General features: G+C 52.0%; 1 protein-coding gene across 1 annotated transcript in view; it reads right to left on the bottom strand.

Moving 5' to 3' along the window:
* The window catches only part of LOXL2 (lysyl oxidase like 2), a 110,670-nt gene that overhangs the window by 33,558 nt on the left and 56,942 nt on the right, over positions 1-20,170 (bottom strand). The window contains exons 4-6 of the mRNA XM_007167849.2: positions 18,681-18,892; positions 10,723-10,945; positions 7,158-7,341 (exon numbers count right to left, since the gene is read on the bottom strand). Coding sequence (XP_007167911.2) covers positions 7,158-7,341; positions 10,723-10,945; positions 18,681-18,892 — 619 coding nt within the window. The remainder of the gene's footprint in view (positions 1-7,157; positions 7,342-10,722; positions 10,946-18,680; positions 18,893-20,170) is intronic.

The raw sequence follows: 20,170 nt of genomic DNA, 5'->3' as shown, positions 1-20,170 counted from the left end.
ATGAATCTGAAAGGGGTGACTGTCGCTGTGTGGTCAGGCTCCCTGCAGGAAAGAGATGGCATTCTCAAATTGGATGATCTGAGTTAGAGAAAGAGATTTTAAAAATAAAGGTATGGACAGAGCGTGGGGAAATCACAAAATCACAGTGGATAGTCCAGTACTTGTGGGCTGATAACCCTGGGGCACAGAGGCCACCCCCAGGCCTGCAGGAGTAAAGGGAGGGTGCCAATATCTGGCCCAGGAGAGCAAAAAAGCCATGTGGGGAGGCCACCTTTGAAGAGCCGTTACCCTCGGTGGAGGGACACAGTGGCCCACAAGGAGAATAAAGACCTGGCCCCTCCACTCTCCCCAACTCCAGTCTCCCCCAGGGCTCTCAGCTGGCCACACCTAAGCCTGCCTCCCAGGACCCTGGACCATGTGGCCAAGGTGGAGAGTGGAGCTGTAAGGGCAGACGGAAGACGTTCAGCAAGGACCTCTAGGGTGCATGCGGGAAGCTTCCCTTACAGGCACCGGGATGACAAGGGGGGAACCTCCCACTGCTGGGGAGAGGGAATTCCGTCTGTCCAGCATTCAGCTCAGCTCAGCTCACAGACCCACCTCTCCTCTGTCTTGCCCATCAAGATGGACCCAAGTCCAGTTCTTTCCGGGAGCTCCTGACTGCCTCGAAGCCCACCTTGGACCCTGCCTTGCCCTGCGTTCCCCTCTCTCTCCTGATTCTCACCATCCCCCTCTGGTTCGGGTCGGTCCCCCAGCACCCAAACGTGCTAAAATCTCCCATGTTTACAACGACCCTCCCCTGACCCTACACCTCCCTCTGGCCTGTCACTTTCCTCCCCTTCAGGGCAAACTTCTTGAAAGACTCATCTGCTTTTGTCCTTTCTAATTCCAGCAGGAGGGCCTTCTCCAATCCGTTTTTCCGCCCGCGCCTCCCCATCTCAGGGAGTGGCACCTCCATCCACCTGGCCGTTCTCACCAGAACCCGGAAGCACCGCCTCCTCCTCCTCCTTTATCACAGACAAGCAATCCTTCAGCATGTTCTGTTCGCTCCCCCCAAATCTCAGTGCTTTTCATTTCTGCCACCACGACACTAGTCCAACCCTGTCATCTCCCTGTAGGACGAATGAAATAGCCTCTAGTCTCCCTCCGGCTTTCTTAGTCCAAAATATTTGCCACGCACAGCCCAAGAGATTTTTTAATGCACACTGAATCACGTCACCCCCTGTCTTAAATCCCTGTGATGGCTTCTCCCTGCACTTCAGGGTAAAATCCACAGTCCCCAGATGGTCCAACCAGGGATAGGCCTCCACTGAGCGTTCCAGCTCTGCCTGCTCCTCCCCAGCTCGGCCACACCAGTCTCCCTTTGGCTGTTCCATTGAGCCAAGCATTTCCCTCTGCCTGGACCTTCTCCCTCCCTCTCCTCAGCAGCGAACTCCTGCTCATCCTTCAGGGCTCAGCTTTGATGGTACAGCCTTTCTGAGCCGCATCTAAGCTGGGTCCCCTCGGGTAGCCTCCACTGAGCGCTTTGCTTCACACTGCACTCAAGTGCCTCCCTGTTCAACATCTGTCTGCTTCCCCACTGGGTTGGAGGCCCCACGAGGGCAGGCACTATGTCTGTGTGCCTTGTGAATTCCCAACAAGAGCCTGGCAAATAGGAAGTGTTGCAAGCAGCATCTGAATGGATGTCCTTGACTTCACTAAGTGCCTGCTGATGTCAGCCTCTGTGCCAGGTGTTGGGAACTCACAGCGGAATCAAGGCAGGCCCTGCCATGACAAGCTCACAGTTAGTGCCTGGGGGAGGCAGACACTTACACAAAGACTTGTAATATCATGTGGTAAATGAGAAAGATGGAGGTGACTTCCTGTGCTTTGGAGTCCAAAGGAGGGACCCTTGGCTCTTGGTTTCTGGAGACACCTGGTATCTAGGCTCACTGAGCCCAAAAATTAACTTCCAGGAGCAACCCACTGTAATAGGCAAGAGCCAAGTTTCCATTTCCTTGGAAATTCATAAATGATGAAGCTTCCAATTCCTTGGAATTTTATAAAACTTATAAAAACACATCAGTCACTATGGCTGGAAATATCCAAGGACTCAGAGCGGAAAGGCTATGCAAAATACAGATCCCCAACAGAGACTCTGAAGCAAGCAGGGCCACAGCTCATGAATTAAGAAGGGCTCAGAAACACAGAGCAACCTTGGATTTGAGTATCCAGTTAGAGCAGTGGCTTGTTTGATGATTGTGAGAATAGTGATGATGGTGATAATGGCAATGATGACAGTGATGATGGTACTGGTGGTAATGATGATGGTGTTGTTGGTGGTGGTGATAATGGTGATGGTGATGGTGATGATGATGATGATGGTGATGATGATGATGGTGATAATGGCAATGATGACAGTGATGATGGTACTGGTGGTAATGATGATGGTGGTGGTGGTGGTGATGATGGTGGTGGTGATGGTGATGATGATGATGATGGTGATGATGGTGATAATGGCAATGATGACAGTGATGGTGGTACTGGTGGTAATGATGATGGTGTTGGTGGTGGTGTTGGTGGTGGTGATGGTGATGATGATGATGGTGATGATGGTGATAATGTCAATGATGACAGTGATGATGGTACTGGTGGTAATGATGATGGTGGTGGTGGTGGTGATGATGGTGATGGTGATGGTGATAATGGCAATGATGACAGTGATGGTGGTACTGGTGGTGATGATGATGGTGTTGGTGGTGGTGGTGATGATGGTGGTGATGGTGATGATGATGATGATGATGATGGTGATGATGATGATTACGATGATTATGGTGGTGGAGATGGTACCTAATATTTATTGAGCACTCACTATGTGTTGGATTCTGTCCTAAACACACTGTTTATATTAACTCATTTAATCACCCCAACAAAATGGTCCCCACAGGGGACCAAAGATGAAGTAACTGGGCTGATGGAGGAACCAGTATTCAAACCAGGCAGTCTGACCCCACAGCACGATCTTCCTGAGTTTCTGAAGCTCATTCAGGAGAGTCAGGAGAGGAAACCCTCGGCTGGAAAAGAGCAGAAGTTTGCTCTGGGAAAGAGCTGAGCTGTTGGAAGCGCCTATGTTCCCCTTCATCTAGGGGTGCTGCCTCTGCCTCCTGCCCCCTGGAACCCCTCCTCCTTTCTGCCCATCTAAGCAGAGGCCTGCCTTCAAGGATCACTGTGAACCCTTCCTCCTTTGTGGCTCAGCTTGAACAACCTCACCCTCGTCTGCAGCATTTACTTTTTACGCCCCTCCCTGGCTCACAAGGCAATGGAGCTGGGCGCTCAGCCTGAGAGTGGATGCAGCCTGTGTCTCCTTGGGCAGTGATGAAACCTTTAGGAACTCCACTTTCCTCATCTGTAAAGGGCAATGACAATATCTATCTTGCACGGTTGGGATTATTAGGACTGAATGAGACCAAGTGTGTCAAGTTACCAGGGACTCAGTAAATAGTAAGAATTATTATCAGGATTATTTCTTATATATCATCACCTACTTGTTAGTGTAAAAGCGCTTTGACTGGGGTTATTTCTTATTTCTCTCACTTGACGTGACCTCCTGGAGAGCAGAAACCATTACTATAAATGTTTGTGGAATAAATGAATTCTCTGTTCCAGCCTCCAGCCCAAACAGTACTCAATGAACGCGTACAGATTGCTAGACTACAGGACTGGACAGGAGAGAAAAGATTCACGCAAGAGCCTAACACGCTTTAGACTCCAACTAACAACTGGTTAGTCTCCTTCTGGCCTAACTTATGTAAACCGACATCTGTGGCTGTCTACAGACACCTGGGGATGAGGCCCCAGAGGGCAGGGCCCACTTTCCTGAAGCATGCACATTCGTGGTACACCAGGGCAGAGCACAGAGGTGGGAGAACCAGGGTTTCTTACCCTCTTCCCTACACCACCCAGCCCTGCGGTGGGTTGGGCAGGGTGCGAGGTGTCGCTGAAGGACACTGGCCTGGGTGTCCAGCCCAGCCCTCGCCCAGTGGTGTCTCTGCGCTCTTGGCTCCTTTTGTCAAGCTGGGTTTGACCTGCTGCATCCTGACTCCAGCTTTCCCCTCCTCCTGGGTTCTGGACTGTCCTCTGAATTCCTCCCAGTCATGATGCCTCCCCCCACCTTCACCTTGGCCTTGCTCTTCCCCCATGTGCAAACCCTGGCCCTGGTGACCACAGGCCTGGGGCAGGAGCAGGATGTTGGGGAGAAGCCCAATGCTAGAACAATGTTATGGACTTGGGACCCACAAACAACTCTGCAGGTTGCCATCAGATTTTGAAGATCGCAGTAGAAGAGACTAGGACAACGCACAGTGTTTTGCATGTTATAAAGGTAAGCACTGTTTCCAGAGACTTATGTTTCGGCTTTACTTGCATGTGCTGTCAGTATTTCTGCTGGGCGGTTTCAAGCAAAAGGGTCTGAAAGGCACTGCTCTGGAGCTGCCCCATCCAGTGCAGCAGCTGCCACCTCGCCGAGCACTTGGCATGTGGCCGGTCCAGACCAAGATGGGCTGTAAGTGCAAAACGCATCCTGCATTTCAGAGAGTCAGTACCCTACCTGTGAACTATCTCATCAAGAGCATTTATATTGATTACATGTTGAAATCATAATATTTTGGAAATATTATATATAATATTAAGGAAAATAGATTATTAAAATGAATTTCATCTGTTTCTTTTTATTTGTTCTTTACGTGGCTACTAGAAAATGTTAACATTACATATGTGGCTCACATTATATGTCTGTTGGACAGCGTGGGTCTGGAGCGCTGGCACTTCTTTACCAAGTGTTTGTTCAGCTCACACTACTTATGCAACTGGAACTAATTCATTCATTCCTTCCTTTTTTTTGGCCACACCGCGAAGCTTGTGGGATCTTTTAGTTCCCCGACCAGGGATCCAACCCATGCCCCCTGCAGTGGAAGCGTGGAGTCCTAACCCCTGGACTGCCAGGGAAGTCCCTCATTCATTCATTCTTGATAAAAAATGTCTCCAGAGCACTATGAGCCAGGCATGGTGGGAGCCAGGTGTGTGAACAGACAGCTGGAGTTCAGATGTGTACAGGGGATCTCAGAACACAATGCACAGTGCCTGACTCTGACCTAACATCCATGCTGGTGATAAGAGCAGGTCTCAGAATCCCAGGAGGCTGGACAGACAGAACCTCAGACACCGTGAATCCAGTGAAGGATCTGAGACCCAGAAGGTTGCTCAAGCTCACTGAGCATGTAGGTGGCAGGGCCAGGACCAGGACTCAGACTGCCCGCCCCTCAGCCCTTGCCCTTTCACTACCCTCGCTGTGGGTGTGGTCACTTGGTCCACCAGCTAGAGGCAGGGCTGAGGATGGACCCTGGCTGCTCGGTGGCTTGACATCAAATGTGGACTCTTCCCTTTCTGCCTACCAGAGTTGACCTGGCCAATGTGGCAGAAGATGATAAATCATCCAATGGTTCTTTCAAGGACAGCACTGAAAATGCCAAATGTCTCTTTCTCCCAGAGTCCCGTGGGCCCTGGGAAAACTTTGGCTGCTCTGGGCAGTGAAATATTTAGGTCAAATAGCACACGCCCATGATAAATGGAATGTTTATGTCATCCAGTGCTTGTTTCTTCCTCAGGATGAGTGGTCTTTGTCCTGTAGGCCTGGGGAGACCACAAACCGACACATTAGCCAATTAGTACAATGGACTGTGGGAATATTCGAGATCCAAGGGAACCGCAAAGAGCTCACCACGACAGGGGAGGAGAAAGATCGTCACTGGGGTCACTGACAGCTGGCACGAAGCAACGTTCTAGTCTACGCTAGACCCTCAAACTTCAGGAGACCCCAGGACGCTTGCAGGGATTGGAGGTCGAGATACTCTGAATGTGAGCGGGCTGAGACGGGTGGGTAGAAGGGAGAAGCCCACAGCTGAGAGTTAGAAGACTTGAGTTTCAATCTTTCTCTGCCACTAACTATAGGTGTGACCTCCGGATCGCTCTCCAGAGCCTCAGATTCCTCATCTGTTGGACGAGATGACCTCTGAGTTCTTCTATAGCAGCGCCATCTATGATTCCAAGACTGTCTCTCGGGTCCACTGGGCTATTATTCCCTCCAGGTTGTGGCCAATGACCTCACCATACTCCTTTCTGTGGGGCGGTGGTGTTATTTCTGACAGTGTGGAAGCATCCTCTCCTCACGGGATAGGACAGCCCACCCTCGTCTGCAGCCCACTCTCCTCCCTCCCCACCACGGCAGACCCCGGTCTGCAGCAGCCTCCCCGGGGGTCGACACTGAAAAGATTCCTGCAGATGACTGGTTTCCTTTGCTCAATACACAAAGTTCCCCTGGGGCGGGGGTGGGGTGGGGTGGGGGGGTGGGGCTGGACGCTCGCTGGGCTGCAGAGTCTGTTTGGGGCAAACACTCCACCCTCTGCAGGACCAGGGCTGGCCCAGAGCAGTGGTCTTCATGGGGGTCGGGAGGGGAAGTTATCTGTTGTGTTGCCATGTCATGTTTACAACATTCCTCTCAACAGGGTGACCTGCTTGAAAGCCTCCTATACTCTTGTTCTTTGCTCAAAGGAAAGATTTGTTTGAGACACTTAATAAAAACCAGGCCTCTTCTTTTGTTAGCATCTCATGACACTGGGAGCAGGGCATCCTGTTTCCAGTCTCTGGCGGCAGGGACAGAATGTTTGTGGTGCTAACTCAGGGTGGAAAAGTAAGATGACATGCAGGATTCTTTTGTGCCCGGGGTGGTCCATAGCCTCATGAATTCTGAGGTCTTCTCCTGGGGGAAGGACCTGGAAATTCCAGTTTTCTCAGTGGGGCTGTGGGGAGCACTGGATTAGGAGTTGGGTAGACCTCCATTAGAATATTCATTGGGTGCTAATATGTTGTCTCATCTTGGTCGTTTACTTCCTTCTCTGGGTCTCAGCTTCCAAATCCATAAAATGGGCACTCAGTATTCCCTAAGGCCCTTCCAGCTCCAACTGCCTGGGGAGAGGCCTGGGATTGTCTAATAGAGCAGCAGCTGCTGGAGGGAGGAGGCAAAGCAAGAAGAGCCTGGAAAGGATGAGGCCAGCCAGCCCCGACTGGGCTCCCCATGTGACACTTTCCGTGAAGAGAGGCCACAGAACGTCCTCCCCGCGCCTTACCTTGCCCCAGCCGGGAGCCTGTGATGGCCTCTTTGGCGCTCCCGAAGCCCAGCTCTCTGCAGACCACGCTGGCGGACACCAGGTCCCACTTGTCGTCGCAGACGGTACCCCATTCTCCGTTCTTGAGCACCTCCACGCGGCCCTCCCCGACGTTGGCACCTCCTCTCAACCGCACCAGGGGTTGCTGAAGAGACACATGGTCCTGCTGAGTGCAGCTCACTCCCCTCCTTTCCCAACCCCTCCCCGCTCCAAACCCGGGCACCAAGCTAGGAGCTGACAGCGATCGATCTGTGCGTGCGCCCCCGGAGGGGTGGGGAGGCGCGCATGCTCACTCTGCGTGGTCGGCTCTGCCGTGCGCTCCCCTTGCAGCCTTCTCGTGGACCTTTCGTCCTGGACCACTGGGGAGCCCATCAGGGGCCCTCATCAGCCCATCACCCCACCCCATACTTGCTCGAGGGCCTTAACGCCAACACTTCCCTCCACCCCCTCACTCCCGAACCTCAAGCTTCAGAGCTACAGAAAGAAGCTCCTACCCCCAAAGTCTGCAGATTTCAACTGGATCATAATTCTATCCTGCTCGTAACAGAGTGCTGTGGTCTAGCCCCGGGGGAGATTCCAGGGTGCTAAACGGACCACACCGCAAGGATCCTGCTCTGCAGGCAGATGAGAGGCAGGAGAGAGAAGACAGAGAGTGAGAGGGCGGGGACCCCCTGAGGCGGCCAAGACTTGGAGATCGGCCGTGGCAAGGGGATGCGGAGCCTCCCACTGGTTACGTCCGACATCGGTCCTGCAGCTGGGCTCATGACCAGTCACCACTCCAGCTCCTGCCACCCCGATTCTACTCCACGTCCAGATCAGCCCAACTCTTCAGAAGATGCAGCCCCACCAGATATGCAGAGAGAGTAGTAGGTGGTTATAGTTTAGTTACGCCTACTTGCTCACTGACAGCCTGGAAGCCTTAATCACCTTATGGGGCTTATTTAATTGCACGGGAGTAAGACCTACTCTCCACCAGCATCTTAATCCCGTTGGATTACACCTTTCAAGATGGGAGACGGGTCGTTTGACTCCATCTACCCACATACCCTGCTTTGCATCCGTTTCTGTGCATGCGTGTGTGTGTGTGTGTGTGTGTGTGTGTGTGCTGGGGTGGGGAACTCAGAAGGTTGTGAGGCTCTGAGTTACTGCTGATGCCATTTGATTCAACACAGAAGGAGTAAGGGGTGACTGTGCAGCCCTTCTATGTGTGCTGGATCAGACCAGAGTCATTGTTCTACTCTGGCCTGTGCAGTCCTCAGCCCCGGACTCCCTTCATCCCACCCACTGATGGTCTGAACGAGGCAGCCCTGGTTGGAGGTGGTGTTTTTCAAGCATTAACATACAGCAGTCATCTCGAGGTCCAAGGCATCAAACAAGAGCCTGTGTCTCCATCCTCCAGCCAAGGTCCCCACCCAGATTTACAGACCTCAGGGACAGGCCCTGGCACGAGAGGGAGAAGAAAAGAGGGACAGGGAGGGGTGCAAAACCCACACTGGCTTCAAGAAACTTTAGTCTAGCTTTAGAAAACATGACAAATACAACTGCTGGCCCCAGCCCCTGACAGTTGTAGAACCGTGACCTCTCCCTTCCCCCATTTCCTTTCCCAAGCTCTCTAGCTGGATGTCAGGGTCCCCTTCCCATGGAGTGGACCATCCGTGACTCAAGCGTAAGGCAGAGTCCCAGATAACCCTACCCTATCTGGCAGAGGCCAGGCAGAGTCAGCTGGCCCTGGAGGAAAGAAAGAAACCAAGGGAAAATGTGATGTAAGCCTTGCTTGCTCTTTTTTTTTTTGAATTGGTTTGGTATGAACTTGATTCCCTTGCTTTCAACCACACAGTAAGAGGAATTCCAAAACAGTAGGGCCTGGTATTCTGGATGACACATGAGGAAAGCTCAGAGGCTCAGGCTGAGGCTGTAGAAAGGATGTGGCTGTCAAGTCACGCGGCAGAGGCGGGGAGTGAGGGGCTGCAGGCGTGCCTGTGTGGCCTGGCTGCACACGTGTGATGTGCGGTCAGGTCTGTGCAGCTTGGAGGCCCTGGTGGGGACGGAGGGGGACAGGGCTGGCTGCCGGCCGGAAGTGCCAGGAAGACACCCCAGAGAGTTCCCACACCCTCCGGTTGATGCCTGGGCTTGCTGTGTTCACTTCACTCCTTTTGCTTAAGGCTTCTTCTTTTGTCCAAATATGCCACCCCAGCCTGGGAGGGGGCACCCAGTGTGGCTTATCGGCTCCTGCCTGGGTTTCTCGTTTCCACTGGATGAGTGTTATCAGCCCCTGTCCAAGAGCAGGTCATTAGATGTTGACGGAGAGGAGAGATTGGAGAGGGCAGAGGGGGTAGATAGGGGGAGAGACATGGAGGAGGGACAGTAGACACAGAATGAGGCTACCTCGGCTTGGGGAGGGGTTGCGACTCCTGCCCTCCACTCCACCCCCCCCCCCGCCTCACCCGGACCCGCCTGACACACCATCTGCCCCCATCAGAGTTTACTCTCTCATCTTACCCTTAATGCGATCAGAACTGACTTGGAACCTGTCCTGGCCCAGGGGACCGATGCCCAAGTAATTAGGTTTCGTCTGATACAGGGAATCAATCCCTACTAAATGATTAGCTCTCTTTCCTACCCATCCCTCTCCTCTTCCCAGGCGCTCTTCCCACCCACCGGCCCGTATTAGCAGTTTCCAGAGTATGCAAATCACAGAGACCTTTTGTGGATATATGAAAAGAGGAGCTTAGGAAATAGAAAAGCTGCCTAATGATTTTCAAGGGAAGACAGAAGAGTGCACTTTCTCGTCTTCAGAGGAAGTGTCAAGCCTGCCAATGGTTGGGATAGTTCGCTTGTCCTAAGGAATCAGTCAGTTGAAGTGGGGATGTAATTGACGTGAACAGACGTACACTGACATCTCTTGAATACACCCACACGCACACACACTGGCTGGTTCACAAACGTATAACGTGATAACGGGTACAGACAACACAGACGTGGTGATGGCACGTTTCCATTTACTATCATGGTGACAGCTTTTAAAAATTGTTACCCTTTCTGTTGCAGAATAAACCAAAACATGTTGGAAAGTTGCTGATCTCACGTGCTTTTGACGGTTGGATCGTGTTTTCAAAGGCTCCAGGATGCTTGATTCCTCTGGGAATTGTGCAGGAGCCCCAGGTGGCCACTCCCACCCTTCATGCTGGTCCACAGATAGCACACGGAGCCTGTGACGTCAGTAATGAGGCATGTTCCTCTCCAGTGTATCTGTCCCCCGCAAAGGGGACGCTGGCCTCAGAATAGAGCAGCAGTGGAAGGACAGGTAGGGGTGCTAATGATTAGGGGCAGGGGCTCAGCTTCTTGTCACACCCTAGAGGTGGCATCTATCGGAGAGGCTGGCCCTGACAGGTGTCCTCTGCCTTCCTGCCCTCTAGAAAAGTGGTCTGCATTTCCTTGCTCTCTCTTGGGGGTCCCTCTCTGCTCCCTTAACCACCAGCCCTCCCCCTCAGGTGCCAAGTGGCCAAATCACCTGCCCCGTCCTCACCTCTGGCTTGTAGGCTTTCCGGAATCTTGAGGGTCCATCAGGGCTGAAGACCTGGCCAGGCACACAACTCACCACGGCCGGCAGCCCATTCTCACAGGTGACATTCTTTACGGGGTCCAGCGACACCTGAGGGCCCAACTTGCAGCTGGAGATGTGGGCCTCCGTGCCTGTGCACTCCATGGAGAATGGCCAATAGCGCTGCTTCTTGCGGGCGGCAAACATTCTGCAGAAGGTAAGACGGGGCAGGTGACCAAGGCATCATGGTGCCCACCCCTCCCTCTTCCACTAGTGGGCATTGGACCCCTGCCTGGGGCCAGCCATCGTGCCAGCTGCTGGGGATCCGGTGGTGGAACCAGAGAGGCACGGTCCCTGCTCTTGGGGTTCAGTCCTACTCCAGACAGAGCTCTGCAGGGTGCATCTGCCAGCACTCACTGAGCCCTTGGTCATGCTGGGCCTGTGATAGGCACTGGGGAACAGGACCCGGAAGGGCAGTGGTGGCCTCCTGCCCCCAGGAAGCTCACATTCTAGAAGACAAGGGACTAACTGAGTGTAGTGAGATAATACTAAAGCCTACAAATACAAAATGCAGAAAGGGATCTAAGAGAGACAAATACAATGGAATATGAGCCATAAAAAAAGAATGAAATATTGCTATTTGCAGCAACATGGATGGACCTAGAGACTATCACACTAAGTGAAGTAAGTCAGACAGAAAAAGACAAGATGTTATGGAAAAACCCAAACGAAATTTTTGGCCAACCCAATATTATATGGTATCACTTATATGTGGAATCTAAAAAAATAATACAAATGAACTCATATACAAAACAGAAACAGACTCAGCAGACATAGAAAACAAACTTATGGTTACTAAAGGGGAACGGGGGGGGAGGGATAAATTACGATTTGGGATTAACAGATACACACGACTATATATAAAGTAGATAAAGAACAAGGACCTACTGTATAGCACAGGGAACTATATTCAGTATGCTGTAATAACCTATAATGGAAAATAATCTTCAGTTTTATATGTATATATGAAGAAAAGTTATATATAAATATATATAAAAGAATATATATATAACTGAACCACTTTGTTGTATACCTGAAACTAACACAATTTTGTAAATCAACTATACTTCAGTAGATAGATAAATAAATAAATAAATAAATAAATAAATAAATAAATAAAAGAGATGGGACCCCTGGTCCCAGGAAACCCCTCAGTCCTGGGCAATCAGCATGGTTGGTCACCCAAACTCTTCAGATATCTTCAACATGCTGTCTTGTTTCCCTTTGTTTCCCTGCCTTTATTTCCCTTTGTCAATGAGCAGGACAAGTTGAGTGTAAAACTCTCTCCCATTGATAGACAAAATTAAAGATGTGAATCCAATGAGAAGCAATGAGAACAGACTTAAATTACCCCCTCTGCTGAATCAAAGTAGACTTGGTTTCGTCATGGAAATTATAATGGTGATGAAACTCAGCCACAGACCACATCAAATCTTCACGCAGTTTGATCTGCTCTTCTGTTTCTAGTTTCTTAGAGTGAAAGCTGATGTCACTGATTTGATACCTTTCTTCTTTCCCGATATAGGAGTATAAATTTCCCTCTAAGTACTACTTTAGCTATATTCCACATATTTTGAGATACTGTGTTTTCATTTTAATTCAGGCCAAAATACTTTTTAATTTACCTTTTGATTACTTTTATGACAGAAGGGTTATTTAGAACTGGGTATACAGTTTCCAGTACTTGGGAATTTTCTAGATATCTTTCTGTTATTGATTTCTAACATAATTCCATCATGTTCACAGAATATGCTTTGTATGACTTGAATCATTTTAAATTTATTGAGACATAATTTATGATCCAGGCATATTTTATGTTCTAGCTAGGTTATGTTTTGTTTTAATGTGTACTGGAAAAAATTTTGCATAGTGCTGTTGTTGAGTGGGGTGTTCTCTAAAGGCCAAATAGGTCAAATTGGGTGATAGCGTCGTTCAAGTCTTCTATAGCCTTACTTGTTCTATAAATTATTGAGAGAGTAGAACTGAAATCACCAGCTATAATTGTGGATTTGTCTATTTCTCCTTGCAGTTCTGTCAGTTTTTACTTCATGTATTTTGAAGATCTGTTATTTGGTGAATAAACATTTCAGATTGTTATGTCCTCTTGATGAGGTAACCCCTTTATCATTATTAAATTACCATCTTTATCCTTTAAAAAAAAATCTTCACCCAGGAGTCCGTGAGGCTGAGGTTATCTCCATACCATATCCTAGGTAAGCTCTTAGCCTGTGTTGTGTGTTTTTATGTTTTTTTTTTTTGGAAGGCAGAATATGGATCAAGGTGAGTCAAAGTTTTTTCTAAAATGATAACCAACCAGTAAGTAATGAATTGGTTAACAGAAAGGTCACTGTGCCTCAGTTTCCCCATCTCCAGATCAGATGTAGCAATGGGATCTACCTCATCAGATTGTTAGGATAGTTAAATGAGTTAATTCTTATAAAGAGCTTAACCACAGTGCCCAGCACTTGGAAGGGCTACCTAAGTGTCTGTAAAATAAATAAATAAAAACTGTACTGGTTAAAGGAAAAAAAGAAAGATGAGAGAAGAGAGATGGTGGACGACTTCAAGGAAGAGTAGGTTTGAACTGGGCCTTGAATGATGGCGGGATTCGAAAAGGAGGAGGGCGGGGAGGACACCCTGTCCTCTCATGCTGTCCCAGGTCTTTGGGGTCTATGTGCTCATCCCTGATTGGCGGAATCCAGTGAGATGCCAGGGAGAGCCGGACAGCATCACTGCCGGACTGCTCAGAGGAGGGGCCGCCCAGGGCAAGTTGGCCCCAGATGGGCAGAAGCAGGGTCTTGTCCCTGCTGGTCCAGCAGGTCTGGAAGTTTCTGCTTTGTCTCAGAGTGAATGGGATATGAACAAAGAGGAAGGAAAAACCCTACAGATGCCGCTGATATCTTTCCTTAATCAAAAATTGCTACTGGTAGTAATTCTACTGTACCTGTGGGTGCAATGACACAGAATCTTTGGGGAAAAAAAAAAAAGACTATCTTGGGAGTTCCCTGGCGGTCCAGTGGTTAGGACTTGGTGCTTTCACTGCCGTGGCCCAGGTTCAATCCCTGGTTAGGGAACTAAGATCCCGCAAGCCACACGGAGAGGTCCCCCCCCACCAATTTTTCTTTTTGAAAAAAGGACTGTCTTGGAAAATTCAGGAGGTGTGCTCAACATAGCTACAGACAGAGCACAGGACTACACAGGAGGACTGTTAATAATTCCAAGAGCCACTGCCCCTCCCCACTCCCTGGAAGGCCCCTGCACTTGGAAACACAGCCTCCAGCTTCTTTCCCATGACACTCCCACATCAGACTGGAGAACGCGCTCGGTGGGGGGAGGTTACAGCTTGCTATGACACCCCTACCATCGGGCGAGCAAATACACCCAGGGGATGTCAGCTGCACAAGGAGTGGGCAGATCCCACTGGACTGGAACATCTTCTAGCTCCCAGCTTTCCATGACCACCAGCTTCTCCCAGGAACAGATGTACTGAGCTCTTAATATAGAGTGAAGCACCCTCGGCAGACACAGAGCTGCTCCTCTGTCCCCAGACAGCTCCACTGCCCTCTTACATCAGCTCACAGGAACTTGCCCGTGATCCTCTACAGGCTTCCACCACCAGAGCCCACCCCGCCCCCATGATTCACTCCCACAGGCCCCCCGGGACGCAGATACGGGGATGCAGATATATGAGGCGCTGGGGAGGATGCGTGGACAGCCCACTCCAGGCCTGCTGATTGGTGGGCGACTGGAGTTACAGGACAGCCGTTGGCCAAGCAGGAAGCCTACTTAAGAAAGAGGTATCTAGCCCGATGGCTGGGTGGCTAGAAGAACACTGAGCTGAACTGATTCAACTAAAAAATGAGAAGTCCTCCTGGCTCTCCCCCAGCCAAGGAGGAAGCCAGACTTCGTAGGGATTCTGCCTGCTATGTGATTGTGTCTATTCCAACTGTGCATTCTGGACCTAGGGAAATAACCACCGGATGGGTTCAGGGGCCCACTGGGCTCACTATGAGTGGACCTGAGCCCAAACTCCATTGATCACCCGACATCCATACTCTGACTGTGGGCCATAGGGATGTTTGGGCCCCTGGAATCAGTGTCAGTTCAGAGCCCGTGTCCAGTGGTTCCTGAAAGTTCTGATTATTTCCTTGTGCCCAACATACAGTGATCTTCTCCTTCTGAGAAGGCTGGGCCAATGATTAACAGTACACATTTTTGGCAGTATGCCACAGTCCTTCTTCAAGGGGACCTGGCCTCCTCTTCATTCAAGGGCTTCTGGGTCTGTAAACTGGCTCAAGTCTGGATATTGATTGAGAGGCCGGGCCTGTTTCTATGATTCAGGTTAGATTTTTGTTCTCTTGACCTAGAACTTTTCTGCTTTTACAGATCAAGAACTGAGTAGGGAATTCCCTGGCAGTCCAGTGGTTAGGACTCCGTGCTCTCACTGCCGAGGGCCAGGGTTCAATCCCTGGCCGGGGAAATAAAATTCCACAAGACTCACAGTGTGCCCCCCGCCCAAAGAATGGAATTGAGGAGGCTTCCTATTTCACTTCTAGGAACACCATGATCTAGCCAACTAGATCAACTGGTCAATACCACAGGTCTGCAGGAGTCAGAGTATTCTGATCTGCTGGCCATTCAGTAGCCACGCCCACCTTGCTTTTGGCGTTGAATGCTGTCACTTGGCCCCTGCCACCCCTGATCCAATTACCCCCATTGCATTTAGGTTTCCCAACCTGCGGTGACTGTAGCTCCCACCCAGAGGTCTGGCTGACAGAACAATCAGGGAGCTCTTAAGAACGCCAGGGCTCCCCTCACAAACATTCCTCACAGTCATGGTGAGAAGTCTGTCTTCTTGACCCTCCCGGGTGGGAGAGTAGGTCTTAGATGACAAATCCACTCCAACATTCCAGTCTCCCCAAGCCTCTGAATCCCTTTCTCTATGCGAAACCAAAGTGGGTCCGGCATTTCTATAATTTGCTGTGGAGGGCCTCCTTTTGGTCCCTGCTTCAGCCAACTCACCAAAGCCTTAGAGCTCTTCCTAACTCTCAAGATGCAACATTAGATGCAGAATCTCTGCTCAGTAAGCTCGTATCAATAAATCAATGACAATATTGCGATTCTGCTTTAAGAAAGAGAAAATGACTACAAAGTATTCCTGGCCCCGGGGATGGGGCCCTGAAACTTCAGCTTTATCAATTTCGAGGTATATGCATGGCTTCCCAGTCCAGCATAGAAGTCAGCCCACGGCAAAGCAGCCCTTGGTGGGAGCCCCTGACTTCCCTCTGGGGAGAGCCTGTGAGGGCAGAGGCCTCCGGGGGACCTGCAGGCAACCCCGCCAGACTCTTCTGACTTGGCCGGGGGGTGTCGAGGCTGGATGGCCAGCAGAGGTTCTGATGAGGAGCTGCAGTCCCGGCCTTGGGGATAATTCTAAGGCCACCAGCCCTGCAGGTTAGCAGAGGAAGGCAGGGTGGAGAGGCCATAGATGCTGCCCAGGTGAATTTCCAAGGCTGCAAAGTCCCTTAGGGGCCTGGTGGATGCCTGGAGATTACTAACCCCACCCCAGATAGAATTACTTTGAGAACAATTTCCTTTCTGGGGTGAAGGGCCTCCCTGGGAGACCACCTCACCTGCCTTGGGGGTGTGGTCAGCAACAGCAGCGACAGACAGGCTGCTGCAGGAAAGGTGAAAGGGAGGTGGGGAAAGATGCTACCGGAAGGCCCAGATGCAGGGACCGTGCAGGGTGTGGCCCTTACTCTGGCTCCCAGGCCTCTGTTGTCCTCAGTCTCTGAGCAGGGCTCACAGATACCCCTGTGTCCAGGCCAGTGCTGCCCCAGCTCTCAGACTTACCAGCCCGCCGGTGGTGGCGGCCTGTGCAGTGTGGCCAGGCCCCGCCTCTAGGGTGGAGCAAAGCAGGGGCAGGTCTGAGGGTGGAGGCAGCAGTGTGGAGAGCTCTTCCTGGGCTGCCCTGCATCTCTGGCAGGAGTGGCTTTGTGACCCCCGACTCCACTGCCCTTCAGGCCTGGGTCTCCTCCTGTGCAGCCTGAGGGCTTGGGCCGGGTGACCTCTGAGGACCCCACATGTCCTGGGAGGCCCCGCTTTTCGCTAACAGCTTCCTCCCACCAGCTACCATCTCAACCCCTAACAGCACCACCAAAGCACGGAAACTCTCCCCAACACGTTTTTCTCTTTTGGGGCCCAAATGTCAGCTGCGTCCCAGGGACTAACATACTATGTCAGATACAAGCTGAGGCAGAGAAGGTTTTAGCCTAGCTGCCCTCCCATCCCCCAGCCCCGCCCCTCTATACCATCTCCAGCGAGAGGGCTGGACCAGGAGCTGGTTTCCAGTGTCTGCTAATCATCTCCCATCTGGGCTGAGACTACTACTCACCTCCCACCACCTTGGAAGCCTCCCAGACTTAGCAGCCTTTTTCCTGCCCGCATTTGAAAAAGCAAAGCCACAGACACAGAGTAGGAGGAGCAGGGAGGGGGTTTTCAAACCCAGCTCGTGAGAGGATCATGTGCGGCCCAGCTGCCAAAACAGATCTGAGATCTGAGATCCTTCCTCAAAAGGCAGAAGAGGACTCCGGTCCATCCGCAGTTGAGGAGGTGGCTTTCAAATGCCCTCTGAACAAGCCATGTGTTGCCTGGCCTCAGGCACCCCATCCTGCTCCGGGCGGGGCTCATGGCAGCCTTCCGGCTCCCGGGACTGGACTCAGACCTACGACAGGCTGGGCGCTCTGGTGGGTCCAGCAGGTAGGAGGCCTGTCAGGAGAGGGGATTTGCTTTTCTTGGCTCCAGTTGGAAGGAAAAGCTGAGAAGGTGTCTCCAGGGAAGGAGCTGGCCAGCTGGAGGGACTTCTCCAAACTGTTTAGAAGATGGGGACCACCCTGCATGCCCCCATCCCACCCTGCGCAAACAGGAAGGTCTGGGCCGTGTCTGAGGGCCGCTGGGGGTGGGAATCACCACCATGCTCACCCGCCCAGCCGGGCATCTCGCCTCCAGCACTCACCCTCCTGGTGGACCGGGGGCTCTGACCAGAGGCGGCCAGGACGAGCCCAGGGAGGGACGCAGCCTACACTGACCCTAAGGATCTGGAAGAAGAGCTGGGGCTGGGACCCCTGTCTCCTGGCTTGGAAGCCACCTCTCTCCTTGGCTTGAAAGGAAAGAGGTAGTGAGTCCACACTCTTGAGGAGTGTGGACCCTGTCGCTGGAGACCTGGGTTTGGATCCTGGATCTGCCACTTCCTAGGTTTTTTTTTTTTTTTGGTCACGCCGCACGGCATGTGGGATCTTAGTTCCCCGACCAGGGATCAAATCCGTGCCCCCTGCAGTGGAAGCGGGGAGTCTTAACCACTGGACTGCCAGGGAAGTCCCATCCACTTCTGAGATTTATCACCCCTCTCTGACTTCATTCCCTTAACTCTGAAATAGACCGCTGCTTCCTAGTGTTGTGAAGCTTAAGAGGCTAAGAACAGAGCTGCCTGGCATGTAGTAAGCACTCAGTAAAGCCGATTATTATCCTTATTAGAGGAACTAGGAAGACCCCACGACCAGCCAATACAACAGCCTGTCCTGAGCTGAAAACCCTTCACTGGACACCCCCTCGGGCAAATTACTCTGAGTCTCCTTATGATCCACTCCTTTTCCCCCTGGGAGATATTAACTTTGGAAATCCTAACAGCATTGCAAGATTTACTCGGGATGGATATAACCGAATCGAAGCGATCGGTTTCTCAATTTCCTAACAGTTGCTGCAAGGTCCAGATTTCTCAGAATGATCACCTGCTGGGGAGACAGCAGCGGCCCAGGCCACTGCAGAGCTAACTCTACAGCAAGGCAGGGCCAGAGCCCAGCCAGCTGCACTCCCCGCAGCCTCCTTACTTGTACACTTTGGCGTTGTAGCTCCTCTCCCCAGGGAAGCCAAACATGCCGCAGACCACGCGGGAGTTCTTGGCTGTCCAGTGCCTGTCGCAGATCTGCTTCCATGTCTTGCCCTCCTTCACCTCCACGTAGCCCTCCGTCACCGGGGTGCGCTTGCGGTAGGCGGAGAGGATGGCTCGGATCCGGATGTCCTCCACCTGGATATGCATGTTCTGGGAGGGAGGAGGCGTGGAAGGAGAGGGGTTACTTTCCTGGTCTGGCCGTGGAGAGGTGACGGCAGACGGGGCACTCTGCTGGACCCCGTGCCTCTCCCCTCGGGCCCCCGGGGGCCCCTGCGCGCTCTCCACGAGCACACAGCACGTGTGCGTGGGAGATGGTCTGGCCGAGGGGACTGAAGGACGGGGAGCAGGTGTGACCTGGGCAATCAGAGTCTTGGAGGACCCCAACGCTCCTCCTCTGTCTTATCAAAATGAGCAGAGGGCGGCAGCCCCCTCCTGCAGGGGTCTCAAAATGAGAGCAGAAGAGAGACCGTGTTCCTTGAATTTGGATGTGTGCATTGTACTCCAAAGCATATGTGTGCATGCGTGGGAGTGAGTGTGTGTGTCTCCCCACTAATCTTTCAGTAAAACTGAAGTTTCAGGCAGATGAACCTCAGATACCCTGAGGCTGGTGGGGCCATCTTGCACACTACCTCACAGCCCCCAGGCTGGCAGCCTTTAGGGCAAAAATCCCAGGAGAGAAGGGGAGGGCTTGCAGAGAAGAGGGGAGGGGAGGGAGGAGTGGCGTGCAGAGACCCAGGCCGGCCAAGCAGGGAGGGCATCCTGGGGCCCGGGAGGTAGGGACGCACGCAGTCATTCACTGTGCAAAGGAAAGGAAAGGGAAGATTCTGAACGTCTTGAGGCCCTTGGTAAGCCCCCTCCTCAGCCCTCTGCCCACCCTGTTTCTGTGGCAGTGAGAGAAAAGGCAGGACCCTGCTGGGAGGACATGGAGGAGGCTGTGGGTCGAGGGTGGGCCCCAACCCCTGACACTGAGCTGCAGTGTCCCTGCCCCAAGCCCACACCCAAGCCCCGGGGATTTGGTTGGATAGGGGGCCCCCGAGAAACCAGGGTGGGTGGAGGAACACGGGCCTACCTGGGATTTCCAGTGATACCTCTTATGTTTTTCCAAGGCTCACGCAATCTGCCCCCAAACACTATGGAATCTCCAGAATCTCTCACTTCCAGCCCCTCTTCTTTCTGGCCCAATAGAATGAGGTCGTTACAGCTACTGTCATCCCCATTTTCCAGATAAGAAAGTTGGTTGACTCCAGTGATCTCCCCAAGACTGCGTAGAGGCAGGGAGCGTCCGAGGTGCAGTGTGAGATGCTCTCTGAGCTGGGCCAGGTGGGGCTGGGCAGGGGTGCTGGCAGAGGGGAACCCGGCGCCCCGAGTGCCCAAACCCCCATCCAGCCAGGATGCAAATGAACCACCAGTTTGAACAGGACCATTATT

The sequence above is a fragment of the Balaenoptera acutorostrata genome, chromosome 6 (assembly GCF_949987535.1).
Source record: "Balaenoptera acutorostrata chromosome 6, mBalAcu1.1, whole genome shotgun sequence".
Taxonomy (NCBI): domain Eukaryota; kingdom Metazoa; phylum Chordata; class Mammalia; order Artiodactyla; family Balaenopteridae; genus Balaenoptera; species Balaenoptera acutorostrata.
The sequence above is the reverse complement of the archived record's forward strand: the minus strand, read 5'-3'. Positions and strand labels throughout refer to the sequence as shown.